Source organism: Cupressus sempervirens, chromosome 6 (genome assembly GCF_028749045.1).
Source record: "Cupressus sempervirens isolate cs-2001-9-10 chromosome 6, ASM2874904v1, whole genome shotgun sequence".
NCBI classification, from domain to species: Eukaryota; Viridiplantae; Streptophyta; class Pinopsida; order Cupressales; family Cupressaceae; genus Cupressus; species Cupressus sempervirens.
Window position 1 is genome coordinate 493,238,847 of NC_143123.1, and position 14,308 is coordinate 493,253,154.

General features: G+C 31.2%; 1 protein-coding gene across 1 annotated transcript; it reads right to left on the reverse strand.

The window, feature by feature from the left end:
- Positions 1-10,725: 10,725 nt before the first annotated feature.
- Positions 10,726-14,079, reverse strand: LOC149553189 (protein STRICTOSIDINE SYNTHASE-LIKE 3-like). The gene is made up of 4 exons (XM_089789857.1): positions 13,664-14,079; positions 12,072-12,350; positions 11,750-11,914; positions 10,726-11,271 (listed from the first exon to the last, which is right to left on the reverse strand). The coding sequence occupies exons 1-4, from the start codon at positions 14,020-14,022 to the stop codon at positions 10,866-10,868; spliced, it is 1,209 nt and encodes a 402-aa protein (XP_089645983.1). The 5' UTR covers positions 14,023-14,079; the 3' UTR covers positions 10,726-10,865.
- Positions 14,080-14,308: the final 229 nt, after the last annotated feature.

A 14,308-nucleotide genomic window follows, 5' to 3' on the forward strand; every position in this document is an offset into this window, starting at 1 on the left:
ATAAGATATTTTTTCTCAAACTTTTCATCTTCATCAGATTCATCTTTCATTGCAATAGAAACAACTTCTTCATCATGTTAATCGTAATCACTTTTAGAACCACTTTCTTCAGTAATGTAGCAAGATTTCTTACCTTTTCCCTTTTAGTCTTTGTTACCTTAGTTATCTCTATTGTCTCTCCTTCCTCAAATTTTTTTGTCTTTCCTTTCCTCCTTTTCATCTCTATCAGGACATCTTGCAACAATATGACCAATGTTGTTATATGTAAAAAAAATTATAAGAAGTTTACATTTGTATTTACCTTTTCCTCTTGGTATCCTTCTTGCCAATAATACCTCTAGATCATCAAGGTCATCATCTAATTCACTATCACTATTCACATGATTACTCTTTAAACTTTTCTTTCTTTTAAATGCATTAAGGGTTAGTTGAGACTTGAAAGAACATTCAATAGTAGAATGTGTATCATTACCAAAATTTAACAATTAAAATGTAGCGATTCTACCAATTAGACTATCCAGGGTCAAATCATTACTAGGTGTACATCTCATATCTTGTATTGTAGATGCTCTAATGGAATTGATAGGAATTAAGGTCCTCAATACCTTGTTGATCACAATTTCTTGAGATATGTCTACTCCAACACCTCTAATTGCATTCACCACCTCTTCGATCCGGCCATAATATTATGCAACAATTTCTCCTTCTCTCATTCTCATGTCATCAAACTTGCCTCTCAAACTTTCAACTTTAGCCCTTACCACTTATTTTTCTCCTCCATGAATTTGTGCCAACTTATCCCACATATTCTTTATATAGTAGTGCAATCCTTCACATCATCAAACTCAACATAACTTAGGGAAGATGCTAGATCTATCATTATTTGGTTGTGCTCTTGTTTCTCTTTTATTTTCGTAATTGCCATGGGTCTAGGTACTTCAATATATTCAATGTATAGGTAGTATAGCTCAAAATCCCCAACTCTAGATAGATGCAATCTCATTGTATGTTGCCATTATGGGAAATTCTCTTTATTCAAATGGGGGACCTCTCTCTTGTATAGCTTGATCTTTAGCTTAAGACCCTTCAAATTTTTTTTACAAGTACCAAAAGATCTGATACCAATTGTTAGAATGGTTTGAATGACTAAGAGAGGTGAGGGCTGAATTAGTTATCCCCACATCCAAATATACCAATTTAACTTCTAACAACTTAAAACAACTTAATCAAACTCTTAAATCCACTCGACCAATATAGTCATTCATCAGTAATCCAACTTATTCATCTCATACTTAGCTCTCTATTTAGTATATGTTGAATAGTAAAAACATATAATAATAAATAACATGAAACATGAAAAAATATTCACACAAGTATGGCACCAAGATTTAATGTGGAATCCCAATTTGGGAAAATCCACCAAGTTACATGCTACCACTTTTTCACTCTTCTAAAGTGAAATCAGTTAAGAGCCAACCTTGTTAAATGTACAAAAAAAACTATTAGATGTGACCCTATTAAAGTATTTAATCACCCTTTTGGAGTGGCCTTGTTAGATGTCATTAAAATATCACATTACAATGTCACCTTGATGAAAGGATTTACAATATGACTTTTAGGTCAACCTTGATTAAAGGATTTTACTGTGAGAAAGGTTAGAAAGTAATAACTAGGTTGAACTGGTAAAATAAATTTCACTTTGCAAGTTCAAGTCTCCATTCATCTCATTCTAGGTTCATTGACTGGATTTCATCACATCCTCCATCTCTGATCTTCTTAGCAACTCTTCAAGCAATCATAACCAACTTCTCACTTTTCTTTGGCAATTCTAGTCTTCACTTTTTCTCAGCAAATTCACTAGTCCAACATATGCGAATCATCTCTTATGCCTCTTTAGATAGATATGTTTAATCTTTTTATGCTTAAACATAATCGTAGATCTTAGGTTTTGATCAAATTCATTGAATCTGTTCATCATTTTGTCCTTCTTCTTCTTTTGAAACTTCTAGAAAATTCTCATTGAATCTTCCCTTTAGATTCTTTAACAATCTTAATTCATGCATTAAATACTCTAGCTCATCAATCCTTATCCTTTATGCATTTTAACTAATTTGTAAATTCAACCATATCAACCTTAAATCTTAATTCTTTCACAAACTGCCAAAATGGGGACACTCGGTCATCACTATGTTCTTCATCTTAGTCATCAATGAGTAGCTCAGTCTCTATTGATCTATCTTACTTGGCTATCATTGCACTCGGTTGCTACTTTAGTTTATCTTGATTTCACTTGGCCATTATCATCGCTTGGCTAATACTTTCTTCTCAATTATTATTTAAATTCCTTAATCTTCCACTCCAAGTTTTTCATTGACCTAGTAACCCGTCACTTAGTCATGCTTAGTATTTTTCTCAACTTCTTGATTTATATCAATCATCTCTTCCATAATTGAACTCATCTTTCTTCTTCACTTATTACAATAATCAAATAACACATTATCTTGTCAAATACTAATTGATCAAGTTCCTATTGTAATTTCATCACACTTCTCTTTACTTAAGAACTCTACTAGTTCATCTTGTTTTAATCTCTCTTGTAAAGTTTTCTTCATCAATCAACTGATATGGAATTAGACAAACTATTAGTAAATGTCTTACCAATAAGGTTTGACATAAATGATAACATAACAAGTATTACAATTATAATTTCCAACATATTTAATATTAGAATACAAGTCTAAACAAAAATTAGGCTCACAAAAAAGGACTGAGGGGTATCCAATTCATTAAATTTGCTTAGGTCATGATCTTGACATTATCTATTTTATACTATATAGATCTTTAAGTTTGAACCTTAATATAAACCAAAATCAAGACAAATATCATTCCCCACACCAATTATGTTCAACCAATTGACCTATGAAGCTTTGGTAATAATTTCATTTTAATAGCTATATATTTTAAATTTGATGAAAGTGTCTTGAGCATACAAATACGAGCCCACATACCATGTTCTTAACGTCACATCCTTCATCTTTAAAAGTATTCCATATTTATGTTCATATTGCTAGAAGAATGATATCTTAACATTATAGTGATAAAAAGTTACTCTTGATAAATGAGTGCAAGGGATCTTCCAAGGGGGGATAGTGGATAATCCCCAAGATAGGAGATTGAAGGTTGTGTGTCTCATCAAAGGTATATGGTCAACACTTCTTAAAGCCATATTTTATGTATAATTTATCATTATAAATCTTGACCATTTATCATTAGGTTACAACCTGATGTTGGATATTTCAAGTGTATTTTGCTAAGAAACCCTATTTTATGAGAGCATTGTATTGCGGCTATGTATTGTGATGTATTTTGAGATTTTGATAGTTATTTACTTTTGGACCTCCATTATCAACAATCCTATTAGAAGCTTTCTTTATAAGCATATTGTTATCTATTGTTGATTATTTAAATAATATATATTGGACAATGTATGAAGTGTGGATTATTTTCCCAGAAGGGTTTTCCCTACATAAATCACTATATTGTGATATGCATGCTATTTATGTTCACTTTTTTTGGGTTTCTATAATTGTTGTTCAGACCTATTAATTTTTGCATAACCCTTATCTCAAGGTTTGTATAGGTTATGTAGGTTTCAATATTTTAGTAGGATCGAATATATCTTTAGATCTACATTACTTATTATAGATACTCTAAATAATGTTATGACTCATAAAGCTAAGGGTCTAATCAATTAATCTTGAAAGACTATTTTAATCAAAGTCCATAAACTACTTTACAATGAAGCTATGGAAGAAACTTGGTAAGATGTATCAACAAAAATCTTTATCGAATACTATTTTTCTATCTATTGATGAGTTACACACTACTTGGAATAATTCAATATATTGGTGGCCCATTTGGCATAGATATTGGTGTCAAGATTGAGAAATGCCAACTATTGCTTTAATCTTTGCCTAATTTGTGGATTCTTTTTTTAGGGCCATTTGTACTAATCTTGTTGTTTCAATATTGAATGTGTGGTGGGTTATTTTCTTTCTTAAGCGAAGAGGAAGAAAATATTCATTAGTGACAAAGAGGCCCTAAATATTCATGGACAACTAAAGGAAAAAGGAATGAAGAATGAGAAGTGTGATAAATCCAAGTCTAAGGAGAGATCCGTCTCTTTTGGAAAGTAAAAAGTCACATACTAGAATTATGGTAGATGTAGACACTTATGTAAGGATTGTAAAGAATAAAAAGAGAAAATTAAAAAAAATGATTCTAAGTATAAATCCAAGAAAGATGATCATGATGCATTCATTGCATCTTTGCCACTCATGTACCTATAATGATCTGCACAATTAATTGACTTAGATGCATCTTTTGTACAACTTCCAATAGAGGTGTATTTTCTTGTGGTAAAATTAAAATGATTAATTGTGTGTTTCATATCAATGTACTAACCTAAGTTTTTTTTATCTTTGAAAAAAATAACAAATGCAAGTGTTGGTATCTCTAACCATTGTTGTCTATTAGTGTCAACCACTTAGTCATTTACAAGGCAGATTCAAACAATCATCACTATGACTGAGATACTCTATATAGGCCAAAGTCACATACATAAGTAAGTATGTACCTATCTCTAGAGGAGCTAAGTAATTTTTTGGGTCACAAGTATTTTTGTATACGGGTCAAGCTCATCAACGGTTGAGAAAGTCATAAGTGACTGAGCAAGCTTTTGAGAATACAAGTGTCGAGTTACTTAGTGTGTACCGAGCACAATGAAGGTTGAGCAACAAAAATGCCAAGCATTAGGAAATAGTAAAGGTTGAGCTATGCAGAGTTTACATGAAAGTCAATAATGGAACAAAGTTTTAGGAAAAATGATTGTCAAGCCAACTAGGAAGGGATGTTTAATTTTTGAAGAGGTTGTTATATAAAACATTTAATACTTTTAGAGGCTGCTACAAAATATTTACACATTGTAGATCACATATCCCTATGTCGCGTGTTCAACAATTAGGATGAAGAAGCAAAACATGGAATCATCTAGAAAACTCTTCAAGAAAATCTTTCTATAGTGATGATCTTAACCTTGATCCTATGCTAGTAGAGAAGGAAATGAAAAGAGTTTATGTGCTTGAACATGAAGCTATTGATAGAAAAGGATTGAGATCAGATTAGAAGTCATTGAAGGGTTCTTTTATAATCTATCAGACTGAGTGATATAGTCATTGTAGTGAAGTGAAAGGGAAAGGGGAGAGGATCAGTTAGCAAGGAGAAGATGTGAAATCAGCTTACAAAGAAAATTCAGAGTCAGGTACTGAATCAATTCTAACCAACTTGAATTAGGGTAAATCTCTTAACAGAGTGGTCTTAACAGATCTTTATAAATCTCCTACAAAGTCCTTACTTTGTTGTAAGTATTACAATTTTAATAAGGTGAGACCTAGTAGTCTCTTAAGCCTTTAATAGGGCACACCCCTCACATGGTAGATCATTTTTTATAGTCAAACATTGTAACCTTAATTGTTTAACTTTATTACTACAATAATGAAGATTTATGGGTGTCATCCCCACCCTAGTTTTACCTTCACCTTGGAAGGTTTCTGGGTAAAAAATATTGTGTTTTGTATTTTACTTTAATGCATGTGATTGATCAAACTTATATGTTACATTAGATTTACTTTACTAGTTTTGCATGCACAAATTATTGATAGATGTGGATGAATTCTAAGAAAATTAAAAAGTGTTCTAGATTATGATTCTCCCCCCTCTCGATATCTAGTTTATCCTATTTATTCCTCCATCGATCAACAACAAGTGTGTAGGTAGTCCCTTTTTATGCAAGATACAAAATGGTAAGAGATGTTATGGTGATTGCTAGAGCTATCAAAACTTTCACATTGTATGGGTTGGTTATATACAATGTTGAGTGTCATAGTAATTCTATGAGAATAAGATATATGAATACTTTTGTAGAAGAGTTGAAGGTTTGACTGCTAGAAAATGGTCATGGTTTTTGGGTACCTAAGGGTGCTCTTTCTTTTGAATCAAAGTGTTATGGAGTGAAATATGGTTTTTGAGTCTATCATGTAAGATAGAAATTTTAGTCCTATTTCACCTTTGCATTGGAAGAAGAATGATCAACTTGAATCAATATTGTTTGGGCACTAAGTAGATGTAGTGGTCCTTCATTGGGAGGTCAATTTCTTATGTTATTATGAAAGAGGAATGTAAAAAATAGTGTAATTATGAAAAGGGAATGTAAAAAATAGTGTAATTATAAAAGAGGAACGTAAAAATTACTGAATGAGAAATTGTGATGTTTATCAGTTGCAAATCACACATTCAATTAGTGTATTACTTAATAGGTTTTAGTTATTCATTTCATAAGCATATCCCTTTTATCCTTATTTCTAAGATCATTTAGTATCTAGGTGAGTACCATTGAGGAAAAGACCTTGTAATTCCAAATATTTTCTTTCAATATAGGTAAATCCATATACCTAAGAGCCTTTCTATGTTTCTATAGGATAGTTGAATATCACATTCCCCTATAGGCACAATCTTAATTGACGAAAGTGATAAATTATTATATGTTGATGATATGTTATTAATTACCAAAAGTACAAACACATAATGTTAGAAATGAAATCTAAAGCAACATTAACCTTTTATGAGGCTTCACAATAATAATATCATAGCCAAAGAAGTATTTGTCAATTTTGCATTTCCTTAACATTTTGAACCTTTTCTAGATACCAAGGGTAAGATTTATTTTCTAATCACCATAGTTAAAGTAGAGGTAATTTGTACCTAAATTTGAATTAGGTAAGAATCTATAGAAAATATTGATTGCCCCTATTTTCTATGTGTAGGTTCTAGATGTAATAATTAAAAGCTCCAAAGTTACAAAGAGAATATTGAGACACATAATTGCAAATTTTGAATAGATAAAAAATTCTTCTCTAAGGATTATCACTCCATAGACTAACACTTTTTTTACATAAAATTTGAAAGAAAAACTAATGCAACAGACAAGTGTGATGTGGCCCAACCAAGTTCACAAAGTGAAAATGTGCAAGGGAAAGGTTATGTTCCCCAAACCCAAAAACAATAACTATCCACTCTACAACTCTGACACCCTCCCAATGGCTATGGTGGATGTATTTCACTTATCTAAGATGGATTCAAGAGGTTCCAAGTGGTTTCAGACCTCCAACCGAATCCTAGCACTCTAATCCTCCAATATTGCCTAGTAGGCCTAATTGCCCCCAACTAGGTCTACAACAAGAAAGATTTGAAGTTTTCTCCAAAATTTTCCAAATAAATCCTCAAAAAAAATAAAAATTTTAGATACCCATTTCCTCCTTCTTCAACATATGTCAAACTCAGTATAGGTTGTTTTGGACCAACAACCAAATCCCCAAAATTGGCACCCTTTTAAAGCATAAAATAGGGCAATTTTACAAAGAAGGTATATGCTTCCCATACATCCAAAGCTTAAAGATTACAAAAGTCCTCCAAAATGATCTCAATCAAAGGAAAATCAAATAAATTTGACTACCCAACCTCTGCAAATAAGAAACCCCCAATTTGGCCTCCTATAAACCCTCAAATCTGGGGCTTTCTCAATGTGTGACCTCCCAAGCCAATACCAATCGAATGAAGGTTGATTCAACATGTAAAAGGTATATTTAGATGATATATACCATAAAATACCCCTCTCCAATGGATAGATCTCCGGCTGCTACACTCCAGGCATGCATTTCATGCACCTACAACCACCAAAAACCCATTAGAAGCCTCCATTCATGCAAATTCCTGCCCAATCATTTTTAGAATTATTATTTACATTAGGATATAGGTTCATTCCATGGGAATCATATTCCTACATCCATGGAATGACCAAATGCTTCTAAAGTGCCCAAAACTTGCACACATTATTGCAAAAGTTGCTTGAAATCAACGCTTTTGGTAAAATGAAACCCTATTTGTCTTAATGCAGTAGAAATGGTTTAGATATCATCCCAATAGATTCAAAAAATCAAAACAGCAATTAGAAACCAATCCAAACAAAAGATCTAATGCAAAATGCTAAAAAATGGAGTTTTTATTGCATTCGAACTACCAAATCTGTTCAATGCTGATGGAATCCGTACAATGCCTTCAATCTAATGATTCTATGCCTTAACCAGGCTATATAGGATGAAATAAAACTTACCCAACCATATTTCATGGGTTGGAATCCATAACAAAGGTTAAAATACCCAAATACTATTTTTTCCCTCCTAATTCAAAATATAGCCGTTAAGACTTTAAATTTGAATTAAAAACCTTATTAAAATATTTTAACTCATAATTTATTTGTTTCTACCACTTAGGAATTATTATAATACCCCCTAAGACCTATATGATCCTTCTAACTAATCTAGATCTCTTGTTGGCACTATTGGCCACCCTTACATCAATTTTATGCCTAAATCCTTTATCTGAATCTTTAGGACTTTTCAAGTTAACATTAAATTGTTCATTACATTTATCCATTATAGGTTTCAATACATTCCAATCCACTTTTAAGGATACCATAAATCTTTTTCTTTTGTTTGCTTCCAAGGTGTGCGTAGATGTTTGCCTAGGTGCTCCTACACCAAAAACCTACTGACGCCCTAATCTAGAATATGTAGGTTCTAGTTAACAAAGAAACCCTATGTCTAGGGTTCCAAACTCCATACACAAGAATTTTTGAGCTCCAATATTGGTGACAAGTTTGTTTTGCTTCTTGAGTTCATAAGTTTTCCATTCTAGTTTTTTATTTTGTTATTTTTGTTGATTCTTGTTAATCTCTTAGCAATTTACCTTATTCTTGAATCATTTCTTATCTTTGTCATATATGAGATTTCATATCAATTAAAAAAGACAACGCTCAACCATAGTGTCCATCTTTCCCAAGGTACAAAAGTTGAGCCCATTTGGATGTTTTCCAATTAATCAAGGGATTGGAGATTATTGGTAGCTTGCATTTTCCAACTAATGATTACTAAATTCTCTCATTTTATATATTTTATTTAAGCTCCAAGGAGTTCCATATAAATGAAATTAATTGAAGGGTTTGATTAGATCAAATCCCTCCCCTTAGATATAACTACACCTTTTAAGTGAAACACCTGAGTATCCTCTATAAGAAGTAAAACACAAGTGAACAAATGTTTTAACTTTTGGAAAAACTCGTCTAAGAATACAAGTTTTAAACTTATTGACCATTAGTTCCTTATTGACATAAATATTAAAGAATTTTTTTTTTTTTGAAAATTCTTATTACATTAGAAAGTGGAACACACTAATACACAACTATTCATCTTCAAACGATTATTTAAATTAGAAGTATAGTCCATAATATCATATATGATCATTTGTTAAGGAAACCAATGAATAGACAAGCTTGTTAACTCACCCCTGATGAAATTTTTAATCAAGATTAAAATCTTATTATTGCAAGTTGAGGGAAATGATATGAAAATGAATTTGTGAATGAATAATATATTAGTCAAAATGGTTGAGGAGAACAAACACTTATTTTAAAGACTTTGAGAAGAAAAGAGGTTTTCAATGTTCATAAATTTAATATGAAAAGATTTACAATTATGTTTCTAAAATGAGTAGAAATTAATTTAAAAATTAATCTCTAATCATTATGTTTGAAAAAGGCAAATTCATTTTTAAAAAGATTAATTAATTTTGACAATTGACATTTTTAATCTAGAAATCAATTGTCAATATATAAAATAAATAAAACTAGTAGTTGAATGTTTTTATACATGTAAGGATAAGCGATAAGAGAATTTTTCTAACACTTGATAACATCCATTCCTATGATAAATTGAACAAAATACAATAACTATATATAAATCTTTAAAAATAGTTACCCAATAATTAAATTAAAATCTATGTATTTATTACAGTACTACTAAGATATAATATAAACTTGATATCTCTTGGCTTTAATTTAGTTTTTGAAAAATTACATTTTAAAATTAAAGCCTTAATATCTCTCTCTATATATAAATAGCTAGTTATTACAATACTACGAAAATATGATATAAACTTGATGAAAGATAAGCTTCAAATTTGATTGATTTGTTTTACTCTCTAAAATGCTTCAGTGCTCCAAAATATGTGAGAAATGTCACACAACATCAACAAATACAAACTCAACTCAACAATGAAAGTTTAACTTGTGAATTTATATATATTTTAAATTTGATATACCATTTAAGATTATATGTTTATTTTTTATTTTAATCAAGAAAATTAAATATCCTTCATTACATTTATTATTTATTCTTATTTTATGCATATCATCTGCTAAAGATATTGATTGAAAAATCAGATTATATAATAAAAAAAATTTAGACATTTAAAAAAGATTGTTTTCTTCCAATATTCATATAAATAATATTAATCTATTTTAAGCATCATAAATTGAAAATCGAATTTTATATATATATAAAATGATTTGACAAAATTAGAAAATATACAAAAGCTTCGACAATATAGCTATCAGCTTAATGAACATCAATAAATAAGATAACACCTATTTGACAAAGAACATCATCTTTTAAAACAAAGTTATCAAGATTGATATTTTTGCTTAACTAAAGGATAGAAGTCCTCCTAGATTAGAATACCATTTTCTTTACGCATGACAACTAAGAGTATGGATAGTTAAACAAGATCTATATTTGAAATATTAATTTTAAAACTGAAACATCGTAGTTAGATTAGAGAAACTGACCCAAAACAATAATGCAAGCCAAATCCTTATGAATATACTTCAGCCATGAGCTGATCCATGACAAATATTAGTAATAATTATCAAGAGTAGCAATATAGGGCATTAGAACAGACCCTATCCAGAGCCTCCCATCCCTTTCCTCAACATGACTCACTGCCTTAACAACCTTTCCTTCTGTATCTTCCAAAACATCCAAAAGGTCTCCATCACTGCTGTACTTGGCTATGATGCCATGAACCTTCCCACCAACCATTCCCATGTATTGTTGCTCTGCAGAGATGGGCAGTCTCAACATCAACATTCTTAAACCAGGCCAGGATCCCAAGAAATATGTCAATGCATTACGTCTACAGTGTAATGCCACCCAAAATTCTCCTTTCTCGTTTATTCTTAAGTTGTCAGCAAACCCCGGCAGAATAGCAAATGTGTCTATTGTGCCTTCATTTGGACCCTTCAACCAGTATCTATTCAACCTAAAATAATTACAAATACGTAAATTAGTGAAGTCGATCAGTATATTTTAAATTCTGATTTGTTTATGTAGTTCATTTAAAAGTATATTAATAAATGTTTTATTTATCAAATTAGCTTGATTTTAGATGAGTTATTTGAAGAAGCTTCAAATTTTGAATATGTTTTTAAAGTTAATTTCTTACATTTCTAGTGAGAAAACTAGTATAATTTGAGATAAATAATATAAACAAATCAAAATTTATAACTAATATTAGATCCAACAACAAAATAGGAACTAATAAATCTAATTTTTATATGATGGTATGCTGGTATGCAAGGGAGAGGACAAGTTTAATGGGTACATTCCAAACTTAACACTTGTTTAAATGAATCTTGAAACTAATATGATTTCAGATAAACTAAACTTAACTATTCAAACCAAAATGAAATAAACAAGGTAATCCAAACAAACAAAACCCAAGATTTATTTTTACCAACCTCCCTGAATCTGCTGCAAAGACGAAGAAATTCTTGTCCTTGCTGAGAGATAATCCATTTGGGAAGTGAAGTCCCTTCACCAGAACCTTGGTTTCTTTAGTTTTTGCATCGAACTTTAACACTCTTCCAGATCTTTCTGTTGAAAAAATAATCTGTAGAAAATGCCTGCATTTGAAACATTTTATCTCATCACTGAAATAATCTGATTGTTCATTTGTCCAAATCACAATGAGCACTACTAATACCATCTAAAATGTAGTATAAAAAAAAACTGATGGGTTTATAGAAAACAAAGTATAGTGTTTATAGAAGAGGAACTTGCCTTCTCTGGTACTTGTGACTGCTGTCTGTGAAATAAATATTGTCATCATCATCAATGTCAAGATCATTTGTGAATCTCAAGGGAATTCCTTCAGCTTCAGTAGTGAGAGGAGTAGCCAGACCACCCTCTGGACCAACATAGAGTAATCCAAAGTAAGCGTCTGCAATATAGAGGTAACCTGTTCTTTTGTTGAATCTCAATCCCAAAGGACGACCGCAGATATTTTCATGTTCAATATTTGCTACAGCAGGATATTTGGGCTCACATATATCCAATGACCTGATTGAATGCAAAAGGAAAAACAAAAGACGAGAAAGGAATGAGATACTCTGGTTTCAATTCCAATTAATATTGCATATTCAAGTATATATAACAGAATAGCTTAGACATTTATGATAATTATGGCAGTATCTATCTATTGGGGACAGGCTAATTTAGGGACAATATGCACTAAAGAGAAAACAAAGTCAAATTTTTCTTTTTCCAGATTCATGAAAACGTAGTGATTTTTTTCTAATTTTTTTGTTGTTTTCCACTAAAAACTATGCAGATTATGAAGATCAAATGCTGAAATATTCGAAAAAATCCATGATGTTTTTGATTTTTTGAAAATTGGTCAACTGTATAGTTTGTAGGGAGGATAACCCCCTCCTATTTATTGTATACATGGTAAATTTTTCTTCTTGTTTGTTGATAGAATCATTTTTTTTATTGCAAATTTTTTACAAGTGTTTTTCTCATACACTTATCTTATTAAAAGTTCTTGCGAGTAAAATCATTAGACCAGTTCAGGTCAGAAATTACATGAAAATCAATCTATAAAAAGCGAGGGTGACAACTTAGACATTCATCTATACTAAAATCAATTTATGGAAGAGTAAGATCGACAATCTAAAAATCAATTTTGAACAATTACACTAGAATAAAGCTATGAAAGTAGAAGAGAGACTATTTAGGACTCGACTTATTAGAAGCCAGCTGCATAACTGAAGTCAAATATGGAAGACCAAGAGTCACAACTTAGAATTCCTTCTTAGATATCCACTTGAAATTTGAATCAGATCTTTACAATGCAAGCTCAATGTTTTAGTCAATTAAGCTAAAAGACTTGAACATAGAATCAAACTCTGAAGATTGAAAGTAATATTTATGCTTGAATTATCAAGAATCACATCTTAAAATCCACTTATTTCAAAATCACCTATCCACTAATACTTCCTTTTGAATTCACCTCTACACTACAGTTAAGTGTAGAAAACCAAGAGAAACCAAGAGTTATAACTTAGAATCATAGAATAAGTCTCAACACAATAAAACCTGAAAAGTTAACCACAACCTAGCACACAAATAAAACTAGAATGTTTTATATGAATACAAAAGTTCCTCCCACTTGATGCTAAATTTTCAAATTTCATTCCACCCTAGAGTAGAGAAAAGATTTGAGCTTTTACAAGTTTCAGAGCATCAATCACTACAATAATGGCATGTTTTACTGATTGGGCAATGAACAAGAACATACTAAAATCATATATGAATCAATACATTGAAGATAAATCCTCATGATCAGAAGTTATGGATGGAGCAAATCCTACCTGTTAGGAGATGTATATGCAAATTCGGACCATCCATATAGAGGGCCATCCCATCTCATGATTCTACCATCACCAGTACCAGTATAAGGACCTCTCCCTTGAGGATCAAATGCCAAACACTCTGGCCCTGCTACTTCGTTCAGAAATCTGATCTCTGCATTTTGTAACCTATTCTCTTTGTCCCATCCAAACTGCAATTCCTTCCATGTACCAGGTTGCTCTATAGGATATGTTCTGAAGTCTGGAAAACCATAAATTGGACTATAATGGAGTGGATCAAGAGCCAAATAGAATGCAAATAACAAGAACAATAATCCACATATGGCCCTTGCATCCACAATTCCTCTCCTCTCAGACATTTTTGCCTACTTTGAAAGAATCCCAATGCAAAAATAATAATAATCTCAATGCAAAACAATAGCTTATGACTAGGAGATTCTGTTTTTATTGAATAGTGTTGTAGAACAATGTATATGGTGTGATCTACCCAATGGTTTCCTACTTTTGGCTTGAAACCAATATCATGAATGGAATTGTTAATTTTGGTGACCAAAATTCTTTCAAAGATGATAGAGAAAGATAGCACAAGCCTTGCGTGAGTTGGTTCTTCAGGACATTTTATCATTGCTATTGCTCTTTAGATTG